The sequence below is a fragment of the Molossus molossus genome, unplaced genomic scaffold (assembly GCF_014108415.1).
Source record: "Molossus molossus isolate mMolMol1 unplaced genomic scaffold, mMolMol1.p scaffold_m16_p_10, whole genome shotgun sequence".
Classification (NCBI taxonomy): domain Eukaryota; kingdom Metazoa; phylum Chordata; class Mammalia; order Chiroptera; family Molossidae; genus Molossus; species Molossus molossus.
In genome coordinates, this window is record NW_023425345.1 from 95,523,641 (window position 1) to 95,546,825 (window position 23,185).

Genomic DNA, 23,185 nt, shown 5'->3' on the forward strand with positions numbered 1-23,185 from the left:
GGAGTAAAGTCCCAGGAGGAAAAACAGATTTTAATAAACAGCTGTCAAAGGAGAGGAGTGTTGGGAGGCTGGGTGAAAAAGGGTGTGGGGATTAAACAAACAAACAAAAATAAACACACACACACACACACACGTATGCCACAGAGACATGAACACAGTGTGGTGATAGCCAGAGGGAAAGGGGAATGGGGGAGGTAAAAGTGGGGATAAATGGGGACGGAAAGAGATTTGACTCTGGGTGGTGAGCTCATGATGCAGTGTGCAGATGATGTTTTATTGGGGTGTACACTTGAAACATAATGAAGCACTAACCGTTGGTATTTGTACATGGGCCCCTACTTGGAAACAGAGTCTTTGCAGGTATAATCGGGTCAGATTGTAGGAGGCAAGCAGACAGCATGAGCAGAGCCGGAATGATGAGCCCGGCGCCGGGGTCACCAGAGCAGAGCCCGGGGTGCCTAGCAGTGGACAAAGCACAAGCCCTTGCACGACCACCCCCTTACGCCCTGGCCCCTGGAAGACGACCTCTAGGCTGCAGCTGTTTCTGCTCCAGTCCCAGAGAAGCAGCAAAATCAGGTGGAGTGACGCCATTGCTGATATCAGGACCGGTTGCAATGACTAATAACCCCTCCCTGGTGTCAACCAATCATTGAGACCATGAGGATCTCTACTGAGATCCTCCCCTGAGACCTCAAATAAAAGCCTTCAGGATGGAGAACCCAGCACCGCTCTCTCTGTGGAGCACCCCTGCACCTCCACCCCATTCTTTCCCCCAGGGTGTTCTCTCTCTCCCCCACCCTCCCTCCCTCTCTCAGACCTTCCCTACCCCTACCTACCCCTCCCTCCTCTTCCTCCCTTCCTTCTCCCTTCCTTCCCCCTCTCTCCCTCCCCCACCCTCTCCTGAGCTCCAAGGGCCCTTCTTTTGCTGTAACTTGTTTCCTGAGCCCATTTCTTCTATGACTCACTTCTTCTACCTCCATGACTTTCTAAATAGACTTTCTCTTGTAGTTTGAACCTTAGCTCTGAATTCTTTCTTAGCCAAGTACCAAGGATGCTGAACCAGGTGCCATTTTTCTGCCACTAACCAGATGACAATCATACTGGATTAGGGTTGGCCCTAATCTAATATAATTGGTATTTTTATAAAAAGAGGGAGATTTGTACACAGACAGAGTGAAGATGGCCATGTGAAGTCAGAGATAAAGCTTAGAGAGATGCTGCCACCAGCCAAGGAATGTGTGGGGTTACTAAGCACCCAAAGCAACAGGGAAGGAACCTTCCCTGGAGGCCTTGTAAGGGACCTGGCCCTGCCAACACCTTGATTTTCCATCTCCACCCTCCAGAACTGTGAGAATAAATCTCTGCTCTTTTAACCCAGAGGTTGTGGTGCTTTGTTATGGCAATCCTAGGAGAGCAATACAGATTCAAGTCCGGCAAATGACGTACTAAACAACTATCTGTTGAATTGAATGACAATGAAAACCCAAGTCAGAACTTGAGTGAAGTGTTCTGCCCCTTTCTGGGATGCCTCCTTGTCATCAGCTTAAAACTCTTGTTAATCATAAATAGAGAAATCATTTTCCCTTCCCTTCTCCCTATGTCCCCGGAAATACAGAGGAGAGAGAAATCCTAACATGGCTCCTTGGAGACCGAAGCAGTATCAAAACACGCTTTCCCCGAGAAATGCACATGCAATGGGTTCCTCCGATAATGGAAATAATAAAAAAGGTCAAAATTATAATAAATAATGCAAGTATTTAAACTTTTACTCTAAGAAAGATAGTAAATTACATGGAGTCAGTTTTCAAGAGTAACTTTTCTATTTTTACCTTTTAGTGATTATTACAATAATGAGAGTAATTAATAGAGAAACGTCAACTAATGGCGCTCGTTCCCACGGACGGCGACTTGTAAACACTTCTCCGTCATCAGCTGCCGAACAGGAGGAAGCCCGTGAAAGTCGTGTCGTCATCCTCATCTGCAAACAAGCCATTGAACCTCTCGCCTCCTGTCACCTGCAGCCACACCTCGTCCCCCAGCTTCAGCGGCAGGACAAGGCCGCCGGAGGCCTGGTCCTCAGAGCTCATGTAGCTGTCCTTTGTGTGCAGGACTTTGACCCCATTTCTGACCAAAGATACCTGCACATTCCTGGAGAAAACAGTGATGTGGTAGGTGAAGTAATAGACGCCGGCAACGTGGCAAATGAATTTCCCCGTAGCGATATCGTAATGGTTGAATTCGTTATACAAGATCCTGTCGAATTTAATGGGTACGTCTGAGGAAGGGAACTTGCTCAGCACGGTGAGCCCCACCGTAAAAGCGCTTTTTGGCAAGACTGGAGACTCCCCCATTTTCCCTTTTTCTCCTCGCTCCCCTTTCCAGCCTCTCATTCCCCGGGCTCCTGGCTCTCCCTGAGGTCCCAAGGGCCCAGCGTCCCCCTTGGGACCGGGCTTTCCAATGGGGCCAACGGGGCCCTGTAAACCAGTTGGGCCCAAAGGTCCGATGTTGCCCTTTAGCCCTCCTGGACCGATGGGACCCACGTCACCTTTGTCCCCCTTTTGCCCTTGAGGACCAGTCTCTCCTCTGGGGCCTTTCTCCCCGATGGGGCCCACAAACCCCTTAGGCCCATGCTTCCCTGGGGGTCCTCTGGAGCCGGGAGCCCCTTTGATGCCTTTGGCTTCAACTTTTCCATCTGCTCCTAGGTAGAGGGAGAGAAAACAGAGAAAGAAATGAGTTGTGAAACGTCACCTTGTGAAAACAACTTTGCTTTTTCTACTACTGCATATGCAAGCGCGATAAAACAGCGTCCAGGCTCGGCACAGGCTCAGTTTTGAACATCCATTCGCTCCTGAGTTGCGCGCACCCATGCAAACCATCCCGAGCCAGCGCCGGGCTCTCATCAGTACACCTCGTTCCCATCTCGGTCTGCTGTCGACCACTGGCCATGCCCACCCTCCAGGAAACATATCTGCAGTAGGGAAGAACGGCACGGGGCAGATTAAGTCAGGGTACTTTCAGTAAACTGACACTCAGTTATGTGACATCCCCACAAGGCTCCTCACGGGAGTAAACAATAAAGTCTTCAGCGTGCGTTCATTGCTCTCTGCTGCCCAGCTCGGCCTGTCCACTGCACCAACGACATCGCGCCCTTTGTCCTGCACACTAGCCTGGTGCTTCCCTGCCTGTGCCTTGATTGGAGAGCAGTGGTTGTGAGCACGGATCTGGTTAGACGCCAGCATCCAGCCCTCTCTCCGCCTACGCACAGTGGGACGTCGGGCAAGCTGACTAGCCCCCTCCCCCTCTGTTTGCTCCTCTGTAACAGCAGGACGATAACATTATTTCATTTGTAGGCTGTTGTATTAACCATACATGGAAAGAACTTAGAACAACCTAGCACAAAGTGAGCATTAGGTATGTTTCCCATTATGACCGTTCTCCATCCCCACCGGTCACAGCGGCCAAGGGTCCTCCCCTCCCTTCAGGGCCCCAGTGCAGGTGCCCGTCTCCAGGTGGCGCTGCCAGGTGCACTCACTGAGGCTTCCGCAACCCACGGCCAGCGGGCCAGAGCCAGCCAGCCTCTTGTGTGATTTTGTGTGGCCCACAAGCTAAAAATGGCTTACATTTGTAAGTCGTTACAAATAATATTCCAGAAGACATGAAAATTGTATAAAATTCACATTTCGGTTTTCATAAGCAGAGCTTCCCGGGAACACCTCCCCACTGATCGCCATAGAGCCCGGGGCTGCCCTTCACCCACGCAGGGCGGACTGGTCGAGCCGGAGACCACATCGCCTGCAAAGCTGGAAATACTTACTGTCTGGCCCTTGACGGAAAATGTTTGCTGATCTCTGCACTGGATTATGAGCTTCTGGGGATCAAGCAATGTGTTGCCTTTGTTGGATCATTCTCACAGCCTAGTAAAGTGCTTGTCCTTGGCAAGAACTTAGTAATTATTGCTATATCATTGGCAGTTCAGAACTAGAACATGGTAAAATGGAACACAATTTCTGACCTTGTTCTCCTTTCTGTCCATTCAGTCCATCCTTCCCTGGCCCACCAGGGTGTCCTGGTTCTCCTAGATGGAAAAGGAGAAAACAGACAAGAGTTGAAGTTCTAATTTTCCTAGACAGAGAGAGTCTAGAGTGACCCCAGGCCCTGACATCACACCCCCTACAGAAATGCTGGTGGAAAGAGGCAGATGTGAGCAAGGGTGCTGAGCTGTGTAAAGGAAGTGAATAATTATAAAACGAATTGGGTGGATTCCCCAAGCACCCAGCTCCAAGAAGGCAGGACAAGGGGGAGATTGCGCACAGATAATCACAACTGTGTCTTCTCATGTGAGCTCAGGACGTGATAAAACACCTGAGGGGCCCTGGCTGGTGTGGCTCAGTTGGTTGGAGCACTGTTCTGTACACCGAAAGGTGGTGAGTTTGATTCCTGGTCAGGGCATATGTCCAGGTTGCGTTTGATCTCTAGTCCTGGTGTCCTCGGGAGGCAACCGGTTGATGTTTCATTCTCTCTCTCTTTCTTCCTCTCTCTAAATAATCAGTTTTTTAAAATGTCAGAGGCATTGGGTGGCTTTCTTACTTCTGCTCTTTTTCTTTATTTCCTTTTATGTTTTGAATTGAAAATTTTACTTTTCAATTATGGTTTACATTTTTTTAAATTTAAATGTTGACATAATTGTAAGTGTTCTCCATTTCCCCGCCCTCTGCCCACTTCCACTCACTCACGCCTCCTCCTCTGTGCCCATGGGGTATGCATATATGTTCTTTAGCTAACCCCTTCACCTTCTTTATCCAGTCGCCCCCACACCCTCCCCTCGGGCACCAGCCAGTCTGTTCCATGTATCCATGCTTCTGGTTCCATTTTGTTTGTTGCTTTATTTTGTTCATTAGATTCCACATATTAGTGAGATCATATAGTATTTTTCTTTCTCTGGCTGACTTATTTCACTTTGCGTAATACTCTCCAATTCCATCCATGCTGTTGCAAAGGGTAAAAGTTTCTTCTTTTTTACAGCTGCATAGTATTCCACTGTGTAACTGTTCCATGGCTTTTTTATCCACTCATCTGAGCTGATGAGAACGTTGGCTGTTTCCAGATCTTGGCTATTGTAAATAGTGCTGCTATAAACAGAGGGGTGCATATATTCTTTCTGATTGGTGTTTCAGGATTCTTAGGATATATTCCCAGAAGTGGGATCACTGGGTCAAACGGCAGTTCCATTTTTAATTTTTTGAGAAGACTCCATGCTGTTTTCCATTGTGGCTGCACCAGTCTGCATTCCCACCAGCAGTGCACAAGGGTTCCCTTTTCTCTGCATCCAAGCCAGCGCTTGTTGTTTGTGGATTTATTGATGATGGCCATTCTGATAAATATGAGATGATATCTTATTGTTGTTTTAATTTACATTTCTCTGATGAGTAATGACATTGAGCATCTTTTCATAGGCCACTTGACCATCTGTATGTCCTCTTTGGAGAAGTGTCTATTCACGTCCTCTGCCCATTTTTAAATTAGATTGTTTGCTTTTTTTTGGTGTTGAGTTGTATGAGTTCTTTATAAATTTTGGATATTAACCCCTTATCAGATGTATCATTGGCAAATATCTTCCCCCATTCAGTAGGCTGTTTTTATGTTCTGTTGATAGTTCCCTTTGCTGTGTAAAAACTGTTTAGTTTCATGTTGTCCCATTTGGTTTGTTTGTGTTTGACTGATTGATTGTTTCCCTTCCTGAGGAAAATACATCAGAAAAAATATCACTAAGAGAAATTTCAGAGACTTTACTGCCTATGCTTTCTAGGACTTTTATGGTTTCGAATCCTACATTTAAGTCTTTAATCCATTTTGAGTTTATTCTTGTATATAGTGTAAAGGGTGACCTAGTTTCTTTTTTTCTTTTTTTGCATGTATCTTTCAATTTTTCCCCATACCCTTTATTGAATAGACTGTCTTCTTCCCTTTGTATGTTCCTGCCTCCTTTGTCAAATATTAACTGATCATATGGTGTGGTTTATATCTAGGCTCTCTATTCTGTTCCATTGATTTATTTGTCTGTATTTATGCCAGTATCATGCTGTTTTGATCACTACAGCCTTGTAGTATAGTTTGATATCAGGTAGTGTGATAGCTCCATCTTTGTTCTTTTTCAAGATTGCTGTGGCCATTCAGGGTCTTTTGTGATTCATTATACATTTTTGCATTATTTGTTTTAATCTGTGAAATATACCATTGATATTTTGATAGGAATTTTGTTGAACCAGTGGATTTATTTGGGTAGTATGAACATTTTAATTCTTCCTACTCAGGAACATGGTATATGCTTCCATTTATTTGTATCTTCTTCAATTTCTTTCTTTAGTATCTTATAATTTTCCAAGTACAGGTCTTTTATCTCCTTGGTTAAATTTATTACTAGGTATATTTTTGATGCAGTTGTAAATGGGATTGTTTTCTTAGTTTTTTCTTCTGATTGTTCATTACTTTTGTATAAAAATGTAATAGATTTCTGAATGTTTATTTTGTATCTTGGTACTTTACTGAATTTATTTATCAGTTCTAGTAGGGCCTTTTTTGGTGGAATCTTTAGGATTCTCTATATACAGTATCATGTCATTTGCAAATAATGACAGTTTTACTTCTTCCTTCCCAAATCAGATGCCTTTTTCCCCTTTTTCCTGTCTGACTGCTGTGGCAGGACATGCAGGACCGTGTTGAATAAGAGTGGTCAAAGTGGACAGCCCTGTCTTGTTCCTGATCTTAAGGGAAACACTTTGAGTTCTTCCCCATTGAGTATGATGTGAGCTGTGGGTTTGTCATACATGGCCTTTGTTATGTTGAAATATGTTTCTTCTGTTCTCACTTGGCTGAGTTTTATTATAAACAGGTGCTAAATTTTGTCAAATGCTTTTTCTGCACGTATTGATATGAGTATGGTTTTAATCCTGCATTTTGTCTATGTGCTGTATCACATTAACTAATTTGCTGATGTTGTACCAAACGTGCATTGCAGGAATAAATCCCACTTAATCATGCTGTATGATCTCTTCAATGTACTGCTGGATTTGGCTTGCTAATGTTTTGTGGAGGATTTTAGCCTCTATGTTCATCAGGGATATTGAACTACAATTTTCTTTCTTTGTATTGTCTTTATCTGGTTTTGAAATTCGGACAATGCTGGTCTCAAAATGACCTTGGAAGTCTTTCCTTCTCTTAAATTTTTCGGAATAATTTGAGGAGGGTGGTAATTCTTCTTTGAAAGTTGGGTAAGATTCACCTGTGAAACCATCCAGTTCAGGACTCCTGTTTGCTAGGAGTTTTTTTTTCCCTTCAATTTCATTAGTTGTAATTGGTCTATTCAGGTTTTCTGATTCTTCCTGATTCCGTTTTGGGAAATTGTATATTTATCCTTTCCCCCCAGATTGTCCAATTTGTTGGCATATAGTTGTTCATAGTATTTTCTTACAATCTTTTGTATTTCAGTTGTTACTTTTCCTTTTTCATTTCTGATTTTATTTATTTGGTTCCTCTTGCTTTTTTCTTGATGAGTTTGGTTAAAGGTTTAATGATCTTGTTTATTTTTCTAACAAATCAGCTTTTGGTTTCATTGATCTTTTGTATTTTTTTTTTTTTAGATTCTATTTCAATTATTTTTGCTCTGATCTTTATTATTTTCTTCCCTCTACTCACTCTGGGCTTTGTTGTTGTTTTTTCTAGTTCCTTTAGGTATAAGGTTAGATTGTTTATTTGAATTTTTTTCTTGTTTCTTGAAGTAGGTTTGTAATGCCATGAATTTCTCTCTTGGCATTGTTTTTGCTGTGTCCCATAGATTTTTGTGTTATTGTGTTTCATTTGTTTCAAAGTATCTTTTGATTTCTTCCTTGGTCTCATTGAAGACCCATTCATTGTTTAGCAACATATTATTTAGCTTCCATGTGTTTGTGAGTTTTTCAGTTTTTTTCTTGTAGCTATGGTCCAAGAAGACAATTGATTTCATTTCAGTCTTCTTAAATTTATTGAAACTTGTTTGTGCCCTAACATGTGGTCTTTCCTAGAACATGTTCCATGTGCACTCGAAAATGTATATTCTGGGGTGAAATGCTCTGAAAATATCAGTTAAATCCATCTGGTGTAGTGTGTTATTTAAGGTCTCTGTTTCCTTGCTGATTTTCTGTGTGGAAGATCTATCCATTATGTCAATGGGGTTTTGAATCCCTTACTATCACTATGCTACAGTCAATCTTTCTGTTTATCTTAATAAAGATTTGCTTTATATATTCAGGTGCTCCTCTGCTGATTGCATAGATGTTTACAAGGGTTATATTCTCTTGTTGGATTGATTTCTTTATCATTACGTAATGTCCTTCTTTGCCATTTATTATAGCCTTTGTTTTAAAGTATAATTTTGTCTGATATAAGTATTGCTACCCTATCTTTTTTTCTTGTTTTTATTTTTATGAAATATATTTTTCCATTCTTTTACTTTAAGTCTGTGTGTGGTTTTCATTCTGAGGTGTCTCTTTTAGACAGCATACAGATGGGTCTTGTTTTCTTATCCATTCAGCTACCCCTATGTCTTTTGATTGAAGCATTTAAGCCATTTACATTTAAAGTGATTACTGCTACATATGTATTTATTGCCATTTTATTCTTTATAATAATATCCCTCTTTTATTCTTTCTTATTCTTAAAGAAGTCCCTTTTATATTTCTTGTAATACTGGTTTTGTACTAATTAACTTCTTTAGCTTTTTCTTACCTGGCAAGTTCTTTTTTTTTTTTTTTTAATCCTCACTCGAGAATATGCTTTTATGATTTTTAGAAAGAGAGAGAGAGAGAGAAAGAGAGAGAGAGAGAGAGAGAGAGAGAGAGAGAGAGAGAAACATCAATGTGAGAGAGAAACATTTATTGGTTGCCTTCTGTACACATCTCGACCAGAGATCAAACTCACAATCTAGGTATGTGCCCTGACTGGGACTTGAACTCACAACCTTTTCAGTGTACAGAACAACACTCTATCCAACTGAGCCACCCAGCTGGGACCTGGGAAGCTATTTCTTCTTCAATCTTTTAATGGGTTTATTTAAAATAAAGGATGGAGATATCCAAAGGAAAGGGCTACACAGCACTGAGCCAAGGGTATTGGGTCAATGTGGCAGCCCCTCGGAGCTGGAGTTTTATCCTTATGTGTGTCCACTGGTGGGAAGCTTTTGCCAGTCAGTGGGTTTTGGAGTCTTGGTTGGGGGATTTGAGCAACGGGTTGGGTCTACAGGAATGTGTATGTGCAACTGGGTGCTCCTTTGGTTCTTGGTGTCCAATGGCCTTTCCTGTCTGACCATTTCTCCTGTGGGGGGAAGTTTGGTCTTTGTTCTCCTGTAGCAGGGAAACTGGCTGTTAGGAATTACATTGCCCCGTAAGTCCTAACAGCAAGGAGGCAAAGGTAAGAGACATTAAAAGCACAAGCACTGAAGTCAGATGATCAAGGATTTCAACCTAGCTCCACCATGTCCTAGATGGGTCACCTTGGGCAGAGAGTTTCACCTTCCAGGTTTCTCATCTACTCAAGTAGCCAAATCATATTGTCCTCTCCCTCTAAGGGCTTCTTCTTCAATTTTAAATGATAAACTTGTTAGAGTGGTCTTGATTGTAGGTCCTTGTTTTTCATCATTTTGAATATTTTGTGTCAATTCCTTATGTTCTGAAATGTTTCTGTTGAGAAATCAGCTGACCATTTTATGGGAGTTCCCTTGTAGGTAACTGTCTTTTTTGTTGCTCTTTGTCTTTAACCTTTGCCATTTTAATTTTGATGTGTCTAGCTGCGGTCCTCCTTAAATTCATCTTGTTTGTGATTCCCTGTGCTTCTTGGACTTGGGTGTCTCTTTTCTTCTCCAGATTAGAAAAGTTTTCAGTCATTATCTCTTCAAATAGGTTCAAATCAATCTCTCTCTCTCTCTCCTCTCCTCTCCTTCTGGTACCCCTGTGATGTAAATGTTGTTACATGTCATATTGTAATTTAAGTCCCTTAAACTATCCTCATTTTAAAAAATTCTTTTTTCTTTTTGCTGCTCTGATTGGGTGTTTCTACTATCTTGTCTTCCAAATTACTGATTTGATCCTCTGCTTTATCTAATCTGCTGTTGATTTCTTCTAGTGTATTCTTCATTTTTAACTATTATTTTTATAATTTCTATGTCCTTTTTTTTTTTTTTATCCTCATCCGAGGACATTTTTCCATTTTTTGTACAGACAGAGTGGGAGGGAGAGAGAGGAAGAGAGAGAGAGGGAAACATCGATGTGAAAGGGACACATCGAGTGGCTGCCACCCGCACGACCAACCAGTGTTGGGGACAAACTGCAACCGAGGTACATGCCCTTAGCGGGAACTGAACCCGGGTCTCTCCGGACCGCAGGCGGATGCTCTAACCGCTGAGCCAAACCGGCCAGGGTTCTATGTCCTTTTTTATGTTTATTATCTCTTTATTTAAGTTCTCACTGAGATCACCCATTCTTCTTCTAAGTTCCTTGAGCATCCTTATAATCATTGTTTTGAACTCTGTATCTGATAGATTGCTTGCCTCTATTTCACTTAGATTTTTTTCTAGATATTTCTCCTGGTAGATATTTTATCTGGGGCATGTTTCTTTGTCTCCTCATGTTAGTTGTCTCTGTGTGATTTTTTCTGTGTATTTGGTAGATCTGCTATACCTCCCAATCTTGGTACAGTGGCCTTATATAGTAGGTGTCTTGTGGGCTCAGTGGTGCTGTCTCCCTGATCACCTGAGCTACTTGTTCCAGGAATGTCCCTCGTGTTGTTATGTGAAAGCTGCTGTAGTAGTTGAGTCTTGATTGGTGTTGGCTGCTCTGTGGGTGGCACTGGTTCTCGGACTGTCTATGAGAATTGACTCCAAGCACAGTATACAAGCTCCTATGTGGAAACTGACACCATGAAGTGTCTGAATTTGCCTCAGAAGGGTCTGGTGCCTGCTGAGATCTCCCTTTGGGTGTGCAGCTTGTGGAGTTAATTGGGTTGTGCTTTGATGTGATCTGAATCCTGTCTCAGGATGTGTTAGTTCTGGGGTCTCTTGGGAGAAACTTCAGTGCAGTTCAATATCAGATGTTTCTGTGACTGGCCCTGGGCTACCTGTTTGAACTACAGTGTGATCCACAGTCTGTAGCTGCCTCTGCTGGGCCTGGGTGTGCATGGATGGGGCCAGCCTAGGCACCAAAGCTGACTTCCACCAACAAGGAACTTGGGGGAGAGGCCCAAGATACTCTCATATTTGCCTCCACTCGCTGTCCGTTAGACTAGTCACTGAAAAAGCCTGTGGTGGTATGGTAGTTGTGTGAGGTAGGTTCTCGGTGAGTCATCAGGTAGGGGTGAATGGTGTTCACCAGATTAATACAGACTTAAACTTGGTGCCAGTGCTGGGACTGAGGCCACCCAGCAGAAGTCTCAGGGTCCACCACAGCCAGCCGCTACTTGCCGGGTGTCTGAGGACCTTTGTGGTGAGGTGGGGTCTCAGGGAATTGTCAGGACGCAGACTGCAGAGTAATCAGCCCAAACAGGCCAAGATTTGACAACATGAAAGGAGGGCTTTGCACAGGAATGGTAGTGGGCATGCAAGTGAAAATGGCCCTACTCTAGAGCCACACAGCTCAGTCTCTTTCTCCTCAAGACCCTTCCAAGAGCCTCTGTATGGAAGGCCCAAGATGACCACAGCCAGCTGACCCTTCTGCAGGGCATGAGCTCAGCAGGGCGGAGCCACTGGGAGTCAGGACGGTGGGGCTAGTGGATCTCAGCTGGAGGTGCTGCACAGGTCAAGCATGTGGAAGGAAGATGGCCCCCACTGCAGAGTCACACAGCTTGGCCTCTGACACCCCGAGTTTGCCCTCAAGAGCCCTCCAAGAAAATATATATCATGGGTCCAGGCAGCTGAGTCCTCCACAGGGCGGGGTGACAGGGTGTCGGAAGGGTGGGAATACTGCATTCCTCCTGGCTGATGCAGTGTGGAGGGGAGTGCTTGATCCAGGAAAGATGGTGTCTGTGAGCATGTGGGAGAGGAACTCAGCACCGGGACCCTGGAGGCCGTCCCTCAGCTCTCTTACCAGAACCACACAACCCAGTCTGTCCTCACACTTAAGTTCACTCTGATCCACCGGCTCTCTGCTGGAGTCCAGAGTGTGTGGTTGAAAACGTGATTTAGTGCACTGTGTTTTTAAGAGTGAGCCTGAGTTTCTCACAGAGTCTTATCTCTCTCTGGTGGAGAGAATAGAATGTTCACTGATCTTCATAGCCAGATGTTATGTGAGCTCCTCTTAGGTGGTGTTCGGGGCTGGGGAACCCAGCATTGGGTTGAGACCCCATGTTCCTCTTTGGGGACCTTTGAAACTGAGATATCCCTTCAGATTTTGAACCACTGTGTGTGGGTGTGGGGCCAGCCCTTGTCTTCGCCCTTCCTTCAAGTCTCGGTGTGGCCTCTTCTGTAGATCTTTGGTCATAAGACATGTTCAACTTGCCTTCAGTTGGCTTTTCAGGTTGATTGTTGTATAACTTAGTTGCAACTCCAGTTTGGACCTGGGAGGAGGTGATGTAGCTTCCACCTACCCTCCTGCCCTCTTGGGTCTCCTTCCCCTTTTCTATCATTCATGTGGAGAGTGGATGGAAAGGTTCCTAGCCTACTACACAGACACAGATGACTATGATTACACGACATGATTTGGGATGGAAGCGAGGGTTCTGGAAGGATCTCTCTAGTGCTTTAGAGGAATGGTAAATGTCACTGATCAAGTTGGCATGGCAGAGTCCATTGGGAACATCAGACGAGTGAGGTTTTGCTGAACACACACAAGTCCTTGTTCTGGAAACAGGCTTCCCTGGGCTCCCATGTGCCATGTTGTATGTCAGCGGGATGGAAGTGGCCCCGGGCAGGGCACGAAATTGCTCCCTAGGCTGTGGTTCACTCCGGACTCTGGCTTCCCCCAAAGCAGCAGACCGCCCAGGCTTCAGGCCCACTGGCCCAGCTGTGGGGTGACAGGGGCAGGAAGGACCAGTGTCCTGGTCCTGACTAGGGACTGGCTGGATTTACATCAGTGGTGTCTCGTCTCCCAGAACTCCGGGCAGACCCTGGGCACTGTGGCGTCTCTGAGCTGTGGTCACCTCTACATTTATTCCTCCTTTTCCTTCCCTCCCTACTCCCTTCTCTGGCCCACTCCAGGAGTACAAGTCTTCCTCCCCTTCCTTTTTTTTTTTTTTCTCTGATTAATTCTCAGTTCTTTCATTCTCTAGAACAGTGGCTTCCAAACTTTCATGATATGCACCTCTAAGTCACAAAGAATGGACATGTACTCTAATTAATACTCACTTATGTGTTTATAAATTACATGCAGATAATGGTCTACAATGTGTTCATTATAAAACATGTACAAAATGCATTTAAAGAAGGTAAGATAAAGTTAATTTTAGTGTGAGAAATAATGATTGAACATACTTCTAAGAAACATATGTATATGTAATATGTATGAACTACATACAAGACATATATATATACACACATACATATGGATGTATGTATGTTTTGAAGATGTATGCAAAACTCAAAAGAATAGAGACCATTGAGGAAGAAGGAGAGAGATTCAATAGGGGAGAAATAGAGAAATTTGAAGGAGAGATTCAATAGGGTAGAAATTTGGTGTTGGATAAATGAGCATTTGTCTTTATCTAGCCATCTGTCTATTTATCATCTATCTCCTGTGTATATAAAATATTATAAAATAAAACATTAAAATTCCACATATTTGGAAATAGAACACACATGCCCACCCTTGAGTCAGAGAAGGGATGAGCACCCAAAGCCCTCACCTCGCCCACCAGGAATGTGCGGAGTTGTAGGAATGTCTCCTGGAGCCTGGAGGAATGTATACTCAGATTTGTAGAGAAAGTTGAAATGTGACACTGGGAGCTTGAGGTCACGGCTGAAGCCTGACTTTCAACTAGAATAATCTAAAGAAGAAGCTGCTGGAGCCCCCACCCAGCACTGGAGGGTCGTGAAGCGGCGGACATTCCAGGAGGTTGCGCTGTGAACCTGGTAGCTGAGGGCATCATGGTAGGAGGCTTGAAGAGGTAACACTCGAACTTGGAGGACGAAGTGAATGAGAAGTGGGACCAGGGTCCTGGGGGTGGAATGAACTCAATCACATCATGGAAATCCTTCTGGGATCCTAAAACTTTGATGGGGGTAAGCTGCTCCCTCCACATCTCAGCCTCAGTGGGCTGGATCCCTGTATACGTGTGTGTGTGTGTGTGTGTGTGTGTGTGTGTGTGTGTGTGTGTGTGTGTGTTGGTGGGAGCTTTCAGCAGTGACTGTGGCTTCCTGCCCTCCTTTTCGGGGTTCCATAAACTCCTGCAGTGTGTGTGTCTGCTCCAAACACCTGAGTAGACTTGCTGGGAGTCTGATTTCCCACCTCCGCATTTCCTCCGCCTTCCCCTCCCCTTCCTCCTTCCCTTGTGACCACTGGGGCCTCGTGGAAGATAAGCTGGGCCTGTAAGAGGAGGGCAGGGATGTGCTGCCTGGTTGCTAAGGAAACCCAGGCTCTATCTTTTGTACCTGTGAGGAGTAGGAGGGGCTGGCTTCCTCCCCACAGGCAGACCCCGCCTCCTTGGCAGGATCTGAGCCCCAGCAGGCTCCTGATTTATAACCAGGCCGGACCACATGCATTAGGGTAGAAACCAAACTGCTCCATGACGCATTATGTAAAAGGTGGGCTGTGTGGTGGCTTTGGTGGGGGGGTTGTAATCACTATTTTTCATACAGTATGTTTGAAAAGAAGCAGAAGCCAGCTGAAGATGCCCACTGCTTTTTGGAGCCTGCCAGGGCTCAGGTACCAAGTTGTGCAGGCTAGGTGGGTGCTGCCAGGGGAGCCAGGCTTGAGATGTTTTGTAAGGGCCAGCCCCCCAAAAACTGCTGCTAAGCAAAGGGACCCCAACAGTAAGAGAGCATATGAAGAAATGGAGGGGGGGCTTTCAGATGCAGAGAGGCAATGAATGAATTGCCCACTTTAAGAAATGGTGCAGAAGGGGTCCACAAAGAACCCCCAAAGAATCTCACAATGCCAGACTTCAATAGCACCCACTAAGTAATGTCTTCTTGCACCTCTTCTCCCCTGTCCAGCCTCAGCTATGGAGTGAAGGAGAGCAGAAGTGAGAGGTGAAGACACAGGGATGATCTGAGCAGGCACGTGCATGCGCGCACACGCACACACTCACGCACGCACGCACACATGCACACACACACGCACGCACACGCACACTAGGGAACCAGAGGTAGAACAGAAGAAAGGATGTCATTCAGATTGAGGTTTTGCCTTGAATTTGGACTGGGCTTTTTACAACCAGGAATGAGACAGGGCTAATGCCTAAAAGTGACAGAGGCTCACTGGAGATGCAGACCAGCAGGAGACCCCAGGGAGCAGATCTGCCGGGCAGTGGTCGAAGAGGAAGGACATTACTTCCTGGTGACACTCTTCTTCCTTTGGCCCCCAGGGAGCCCTGGGCCACCGAGTGCCGGGAGCAGGGAAAGAGGAACACCCGGCGGTCATCCTCTGTGCAGCAGGCTTCCCATCCCCAGCAATCTGTCCTGATACTGGTTTCCCAAACCCTAACAAAGGCTTTTTGAAAATATTCCAAGGGCATTTGTTGGCAAAGAATTAATTTTATTCCATCCTGAAACTGTCTTCTGAGTATTATTTCCATCATTTTTAATATAGACAGAGGAATACACAATCTTCTGATATGATTATTAAGTATCAGAGGAGGCTTCTAAATATTTATCGTTACATTTGGAGAAGTTTTTCCAGTACTTAGTGTGTTGCTGAGAAAAAAAAACCGGTTTGTCTTCACTGTCCACGCAGGGTCCTGAAATGCCGCAATCGGGGTTCTTCCTATTAACAGCTGATAGCTCACAATACAATGTACAGTTAGGATGAGGTTCACCTTAATGCACGTAAATTTAAGGCTCAATCATTTCTAGGTTTTTACAGACTTCTTGTCAGATCGGACTCGCTGGTCATTGCGTTTCCTAGCGATGTACTGTTGAAGAGTTCCCACGAATCGAAGTGGCCACTGTCTGCTCATGAGCCTGTGATCATGTATGACCATCGTGTTCAGTTTCCCGGCAGGAGTCACGTGGGCAGCCGTCTGTCTGTGATATTTGATAGTACAGTCTGCAAGCCCCTGCCTGGGCACACGTAACTGCAGCACACTGCAGGCGGCCGGCGGCCGGGTGCGGGCTCCCCGCCCCTGTGCGCACTGTGGGGCTCCCGCTCTCCCTCAGGACAGTGTCAGGCCTCAAGTGACACATGCCCGCAAATGGGCCAGGTGGGGGCACCCATGCCAAGGCATGTACAGGCACCCCTCGGAGAGTTTGTGGGTTCAGTTCCAACCATTGCAATAGAGTATCAAAATAAAGCGAGACATAGTTTTGCTGGTGAAGGTCTTGCCTTCAGTTTGTAAAAAACACACCTGTGAAGTACAAAAAAATGCAGCATAATAGGACGAGGTGGGCCTCCATTAAATATTTTTAAAGCTCTTTTTTTTTTTTCCTTCCCCTAAATGTATCTTTTAAAATGTCAATAGAATTTTTGATGTGTTCTTCCTGAACCCCTTTCAAAACCTAAGTCTATTGGTTGGTGTTATGGAAACCATTCCCACATCCGGGGTTCTGCAAATCTCCTTTCCTGGGGCTGGATCCTGTCCCCAAATCCTCAAGCCCTGAGGTAGGTCCCAACATATGGCATGAATCCCTGCGTAGTGGCTGTATGACTTCAGGTTACTGTCCCTTTCTGCAGGGACAGTAAGGCGTTGGCGCTCACCTGTCAGTGCGGGGTGCTCACTGCCAGAACCTAAGCACCTGGGTCTCCTCTAGGCCCCGTCACACCTGTCACCTGAGGCAGCAGATCTATGACAGCACATGCTCCTGAAACGCCCTGTGGTAGCAGAGATGAGACTGACACGGTTTCCCCTGGTAGGTGAGAAAGTCCACGAGGACCAGTCCCCGTCGGCCTTGTCCTGTGCCGTCCCCAGCGTTAGCCCAGAGCCGGCGGCGAGCAGGCTTCGGGTTTGCCGAGCGGTGGGTGGGTGGGTAGGTGATGACCACAGTGATGGACGAATGAATGAGGTAAAAGGAATAAACGGGACAGCAGCTACAGGCCGCCAGGTGGTAAGTACCTGCATCCCCTTTGTCCCCCTTGGCTCCATCTCGTCCATCTCTTCCAGGCAAACCATTGTGACCAGGATTCCCAGGGACACCAGGGTGCCCTTGCCTGCACGTGTCCTGTGAGTTCACGCCCCCTGTGCAGACTCCTGTGGCAAGCAGGAGCCACCAGACCCTCATGGTGCAGATGACAGAGCTGCACTGAAAGAGGGAGACACAGATCAAAAGAAGAAACGTTTGTCTCTGGGACCCTGACACAGCCTGTGTTCCTTGCCGTGGGAAAGGGGCCCAGCCCTGGTGCGACCTGGACAGAACGGTCAGGGCAGGGCAGGGCAGAGGCTAGTAGCAGGGCAAGCCGCTTACAACCAGAAGGACCTTGTCCTTGGGAAGGACGCACGTGATCAGGACCACTTTTAATGGCGCCATCCAAGAGGAAGCCAGGTTCCAAGTCAGGACACCTCCATTTCCCGTTTCACTTTGGGCGAACCACTCTGGAGCCACAGAAGATGTAACGCTTACTTATCCCACAGAGCTGCCATAAAAACCAAATTTGATCACCATGTGCGCGAAAGCAAACACAGAACCAGCATCGGACCCAGCAACGCAGCCCCGCTTCTGGGTGTACGCGCCAAAGGCGTGCAAGCAGGGTCTCCAGCAGCTCGTTCTGCACCCACGCTCCCGTTCGCCCTTCGTTACTCACGACAGTCTAAGCTGGAAGCCACCCGAGCGTCTACCGACGGACAGATGTATAAACAAAGTATGGTAGAGCCATGCTGTGGAATATTATTTGGCCTTGAAGAGGAAGGAAGTTCTGACACATGCTACACCGTGGATAAAGCCTGAAGACATTATGCTCCCTTACACAACAGCGTGAATGTACTTAATGCCCCTGCACTGTACGCTGAAGAGTGACTAAGACGGTAAGTTGTATGTGTACTTCATCACTATAAAAATTTAATGTAGCTGAAAAGCATGAACGTGTTCCAAGTGGTCCTCCTACGATAGACAATAGGTTTGTGCGTGGGGCCACTGTGGAAAGGGCACACGCCCCACACCCCGGGGCACACAGTTTGGGAAGTACACCTTCACATCACCCCTTCAAGTTACTGATTTGTTCCCATCAGAGGCTGAGACAACGCTGGTGGTGAGGTGGCGGCTGAGATCTGAAGCGATGTTCTGGACAAAGAGAACAACACAGGCAGGACTTGGATGAACACTCGGGCTGTGTGGGACCCATCTGACCAGGTCCCTCTCCCTGGAAGGGCACCCCGTTCCCCTCTCATAGCACCACGCTAGGGGTCTCACTTGTTTATGTCATTGTGTAACAAACAATCTGGTCCCCATCTGACTGTATTTTCCTCATTCTTGTATTCCCAGTACTCCGTGTTAGTCCGGGATGGCAGCATGAACAAGTCTGTGTTGAGTGGAATGAACGCGTCACGGTCGACGTCTAGGTATAAGAGTAGTAATCCGAGGCCAGTGCCGACGGTGAGAGCCATCCCCGGGCCGACGGCGCCGGACGTCCGCGCAGCCCCGAGAACGTTCAAGGGAAAGGACAGCAGCACCCAGGACCCAGCCGTCTCATCCCCCAAATTCTTCTCAATAACCCGACGTTCGTGCGGCAAAGATACTACCTCCAGCATTGCCCGAAATAGTGAAAAAGTGTGCACCACGTCATGTGTAACAACTGGTGGTTCAGAAAGTAGAATGTGTAGACACTGAGCTAACTATGAAGGTCATGTCGAAATATGTGAAAGGTGTCTGTTGTGTTGCGTTGGATTTCGTAGTAGACTAAAATGCCACGCACCTCATGAGCGCCCATGGTGCACTTATATGTGCATGTGTAAGCCGGGCACAGAGACCCAGAGAACATGGGTGCTTTGGAATGGTGAGATTACGGTTTTTATTTCCTTTTGAAAAAATGCCTTTTTTTTTTTTTTTTTTTTACAGCGTCTATAAACACATTTCTAGATATCTATTTTAAAACCAGATAGACTCTGTCATGCAAAAAGTTCTATCACCATCTTATGGGAGCCTCTCAATGTCACGGGGCTTGAGCCAAATAGAGTATTTTTGGAAAAGGAAAATGCAGATGTTTCCCTTTGAAGTCACAAACGCAGGCCCCTTCCGGAAATTGAGTCGCATTTTCTTGGAGTCAGTTTCCATAAACAAGTGGCACCAACCCCTTGGGTTTGTGCTCAGATCCAAACTGCATGGATCCACCCCTGTGAAGGGGTCTATATTTTTTCCTTTTTAATTTTTTTCAGAATGTGTTACAATTGCGCCAATAATTTAAAGCTTACAAGACAATAGAGGTGTCAAATTGAGATACGCTCCATTTTGCTCTCCAGCTAGAGAAGAGCTAAGATAAAAGCAACCTTTCTGCTTATCAAATTCTTTCGCTGGTTCCTTGCCTACTTGGTAGAGGCAGAAATTGTAGCGGCTTATCCCTCATGCCTAGCCTGTAGACGACCGGCAGCAACCGGTTTTGAATACTTGCCTATACTTGGCTCCCAAATCGGCAGTGAAATAAGTCGTGGCACTACCCCTAATAAGAAAACGTAGGGTTTGCACAAGGCATGCGGTAGAATTTGTACTAATGTATTACTTAAAAAAACAAACAACAACAATTACATGCGTGCTCTCACAAAGCCATGGGTTGGATCCTGTTTCATGAGTTCAACTGGATTCCCACCCTTGACTTACATTGTCTGGTGTCTCTACAAAATGCATTCGAGATAAGACCACTGTCTGACTCTCCCCAACCCCGAACCCTTGTCATCAGGAGCCCTGCCCCCTCCACCCATCTGTCTGCTCCTCCCCCAGCATCTATACTAAGGGTCCCTATCAGGCACCAAACGAGGTTATAGCTTTTTGATGACAGTGACTGTGTCTTTCAACTTTCTTTTTTCAGTACATCACAGTCAAATATTTGTTGAATGATTGAATGAATAAATGAATGCGTGGAAGGCAGGAAGGTTGGTTGTCCTGGTTTTAACTGTGCATGGATCATCCCTTGAGGAGGTGACTGGCTATTAAATCTAATTCTGTGGATGCTTCTGGTGAGGTTTGCTAGTTTCTCCCAAACCCCTTCTCCCTTTCCCACATGGTGACAGAAATTTTAGCTGACACGTGGCTGCCCACAATAAAATCCATTTCCCAGCCTCCCTTGCAGCCTGGATATTACTATGAAACTCGATTTTGGCCAGTGAGCAACATGAATGTGTGTAACTTTTGGGCCTTAAATGGACCCTCCCTCCTTCCTGTGGCTGAACTGTGCAGGGGATGGTGACCACTTTGGACTCCTCAAAAGAGAGCAAGAAAAATCCTGGAGACAGAAAAATCCTGGTCTCTGATGACGCCCCCGACCAGACCTGTCCCGCTAGCTCATCTTTGACACGAGAGAGAAATATACGGTTAACGTAACTCAGCTACTGTTATGTGGGGTCTTTCACACACAGCTACGCCTACATCTTAACTCCTGCAAGGCTCCCGCCGCGGAAGGCGTGGTCACCCATCGAAGTGAGGAAGGCTTGTGGACCCTGGAGTCAGCCCGATCGTCAGAGTATATACCCTCAGGTGACATATTAAAAACCAACAACCATCCCTGCCTTGAACAGATCAATACAATCAATGTGGGAGCACAGAGAGACTGGGGAGCCGCTGTGCGCTCACAGCCCTGACATTCCCATGTGGTCAGGGGCTCAGGGACAGACAACAGATGACTCTGGAGTTACCGTTTTTTAGTCCCAAATAAAAGAGGTTCTTACTTAGTTAATTTCTTATTTCTGGGTGACCTATACTTCTCGTTCACTACTGAATTTCTTGATAAAAGGCTACCCTATTCCCCAAGGATGACGCCCCTGATTCATTGCTAACATTAAGGGTTTCCGTTCGTCAAGATCCTTACTTCCCCGAACCCTAAGATTTCACAAAGACGGGCCAGCACCATGCGGAGCAATCTTTATGGTCTCCAAACCTCTGAGCCTCTGCTTCTTTATGCAGGGGACGCACGAATCCCCAAATATCCCTCCCCGATCTGGCAGCTTGAGAATCTAAAAATCTCTAAATTGCCTTCATTGAATACATTTTCTTCCATGTGCTTTATATGTTATACCCTTAGGTATTCCTTCTTCAACATATGCTGAGGAGCTTAAAAAACCCACTCCATTGTAAATTAGTATAGCCATAAATAGAAAACCATACACATGAACATTTGTGCAAGATAATCTACGCGCTTCTATAGAAAGCATTGGTCATGGTGTGCCTGTTCTCCGGTGGCACGCCTCCTCCCAGCCGATCCGCAGAGTTCTGGCAGGAGAATTTCAAAATCTGCGTTTATCTTCCTCACAAGTGAAGTTTGGAACCGGCTGACTCCTTTCCTACCCACAACTCTGTAGACATCTGCTTACTTTGCAAACAACTGAGCAGGATGGTCCCATGCTAACAAAAACGGAACAGTTTTAGGACTCTGTTGTCTTAAATTGAATTTAAAGAGATCATTTCCTAAGGCACTTACCTGCCCCCCAGGGCTGCCAGCTGCACCCAGGTGCTGAGCAAACCAGGACTCAAGGCAAACTAAATAAAATCACGTCCTCCTGACATGCAAGTCCCTCCTGGATGTATCTGCAAAACAGCAGGAAGGGGCGGGGACAGAGGCACCAATGTCTTGGAAGAGTGTTGGAAGAGTGTCAAACTGTCAGGTAGCATCCTCCCCCCACTCCACTGAGTGCAGAAAACTTAGCTCCCTTCCCCCCGTCCCTTCTAATGAAACAAGAGAGAGGGGTCATGGTCAATGCAGTCTGGAGGAAATCCCCAAAGCAGGTTTCTTTCCTTAAAGTGATGTTGGTGCCTTTGCTTGAGCAGCCGTTCCGCTGACCTCGGGTCATTTCTGGGGCAAGAGGACAAAACTGAAAACACTGTGCCTGGTCCCACTGGGAATCCAGAACTTAGAGCTGGTATCATTCAGCTAGATCTTTACATCTTTCAAATCGGTGGCATTCCTTTAATTTAGGCATTTGTGTACATAAGGATTCAATGCCCATTGCCTTCTCCCTCCCCCACTCCCTTACACACACGCGCACACACACGACCTGCCTGTCACTGAGAAAAATATGGTGAAACGTTTGGGTACCATGTACTACTGAACCAGTGTCTACTGACATTGACCTTGAATCTAAAAATGGCATCAAGGGGACAACTGTACTCAACACTGTTTCTCAGAGGTGCCGAGAACTGAGCTGGGTCACGGGGTATGCGGACGTCGGGCAAGTCCCACGTAAAACTGAGGCACCACCACCTCTACTCTCACTATTCCTCAGTTTCCTCATCTGTACAGTGGGCAAACAAGGCCCAGCCCTAGGGCAGTGGCAGGAATTAGGTCAGCAAATGAAGCCAGTTTCTCCTCCACCACCCACAGCTGCCGTGCCCTCCGGATCCCTAAGTCCACCCAGGCGGCTTCAGTCCTTTCTTGTTGGAGCGACAGCAGCCTGTGCCCAGCTACGGTTCCTCCCACTCTGCTTTCAGCCCCGCCCCCGCCGCCAGGCCCCGTCTCCCCCAGGCTTCTTCCCCTTTCTCCCCCTGCCCGGGCATCCTTCCGGGGCTCCTCCTGCTGCCCAGCTCAGCTCAGCGCCACTCCCACGGTTCAGCTGCCATTGGCGGCGCCTCGACCAATCTCCACGGCCAGCCCTGACCTCCCCTCTGTCCACCTTACTACCCACTGGGCAGACCCAGCACGAACCCAAGCCAGGAACTCCTCCCCACCCCTCCATGCAGGATTATGTATCTGACTATGGCGCTAGCACCCGCCGGTCACCCCAAGGTTGAACTTGGAGTCTGTCATCTCCCAGCATCCGGTGGCCGACGGAGCCCTGCTGTTACCGCTGAGTTTCTTGCACATCCAGCCGCCTCTGCTTGCCCGGGTCTCCTCCCTGGACACTGCCTCCTAAATCACTCCCTGCCTCGGGGTTCAATCCA

General features: G+C 46.4%; 1 protein-coding gene across 2 annotated transcripts; it reads right to left on the reverse strand.

Annotated features, from left to right (window-relative positions):
* Positions 1 to 1,804: 1,804 nt before the first annotated feature.
* On the reverse strand, positions 1,805 to 21,768 carry LOC118624317 (complement C1q and tumor necrosis factor-related protein 9A). 2 transcript variants are annotated; one of them, XM_036252484.1, is made up of 5 exons: positions 21,729 to 21,768; positions 17,224 to 17,410; positions 4,013 to 4,075; positions 2,139 to 2,698; positions 1,805 to 1,978 (listed from the first exon to the last, which is right to left on the reverse strand). In XM_036252484.1, the coding sequence occupies exons 2-5, from the start codon at positions 17,387 to 17,389 to the stop codon at positions 1,826 to 1,828; spliced, it is 942 nt and encodes a 313-aa protein (XP_036108377.1). In that variant the 5' UTR covers positions 17,390 to 17,410; positions 21,729 to 21,768; the 3' UTR covers positions 1,805 to 1,825. The 2 variants fall into 2 exon arrangements, with proteins under 2 accessions (XP_036108377.1, XP_036108376.1); XM_036252483.1 differs by having other exon boundaries at positions 1,805 to 2,698.
* Positions 21,769 to 23,185: the final 1,417 nt, after the last annotated feature.

What these genes read in the sequence shown, in the direction of transcription:
- LOC118624317 (XM_036252483.1), bottom strand. Translation starts at nt 17,389, where the DNA reads ATGAGGGTCTGGTGGCTCCTGCTTGCCACAGGAGTCTGCACAGGGGGC. An exon ending in GGGGGACAAAGGGGATGCAG is followed by an intron (nt 4,076 to 17,223) that starts GTACTTACCACC and finishes TTTTCCATCTAG; the next exon opens with GAGAACCAGGACACCCTGGT. An exon ending in TGGACAGAAAGGAGAACAAG is followed by an intron (nt 2,699 to 4,012) that starts GTCAGAAATTGT and finishes CCCTCTACCTAG; the next exon opens with GAGCAGATGGAAAAGTTGAA.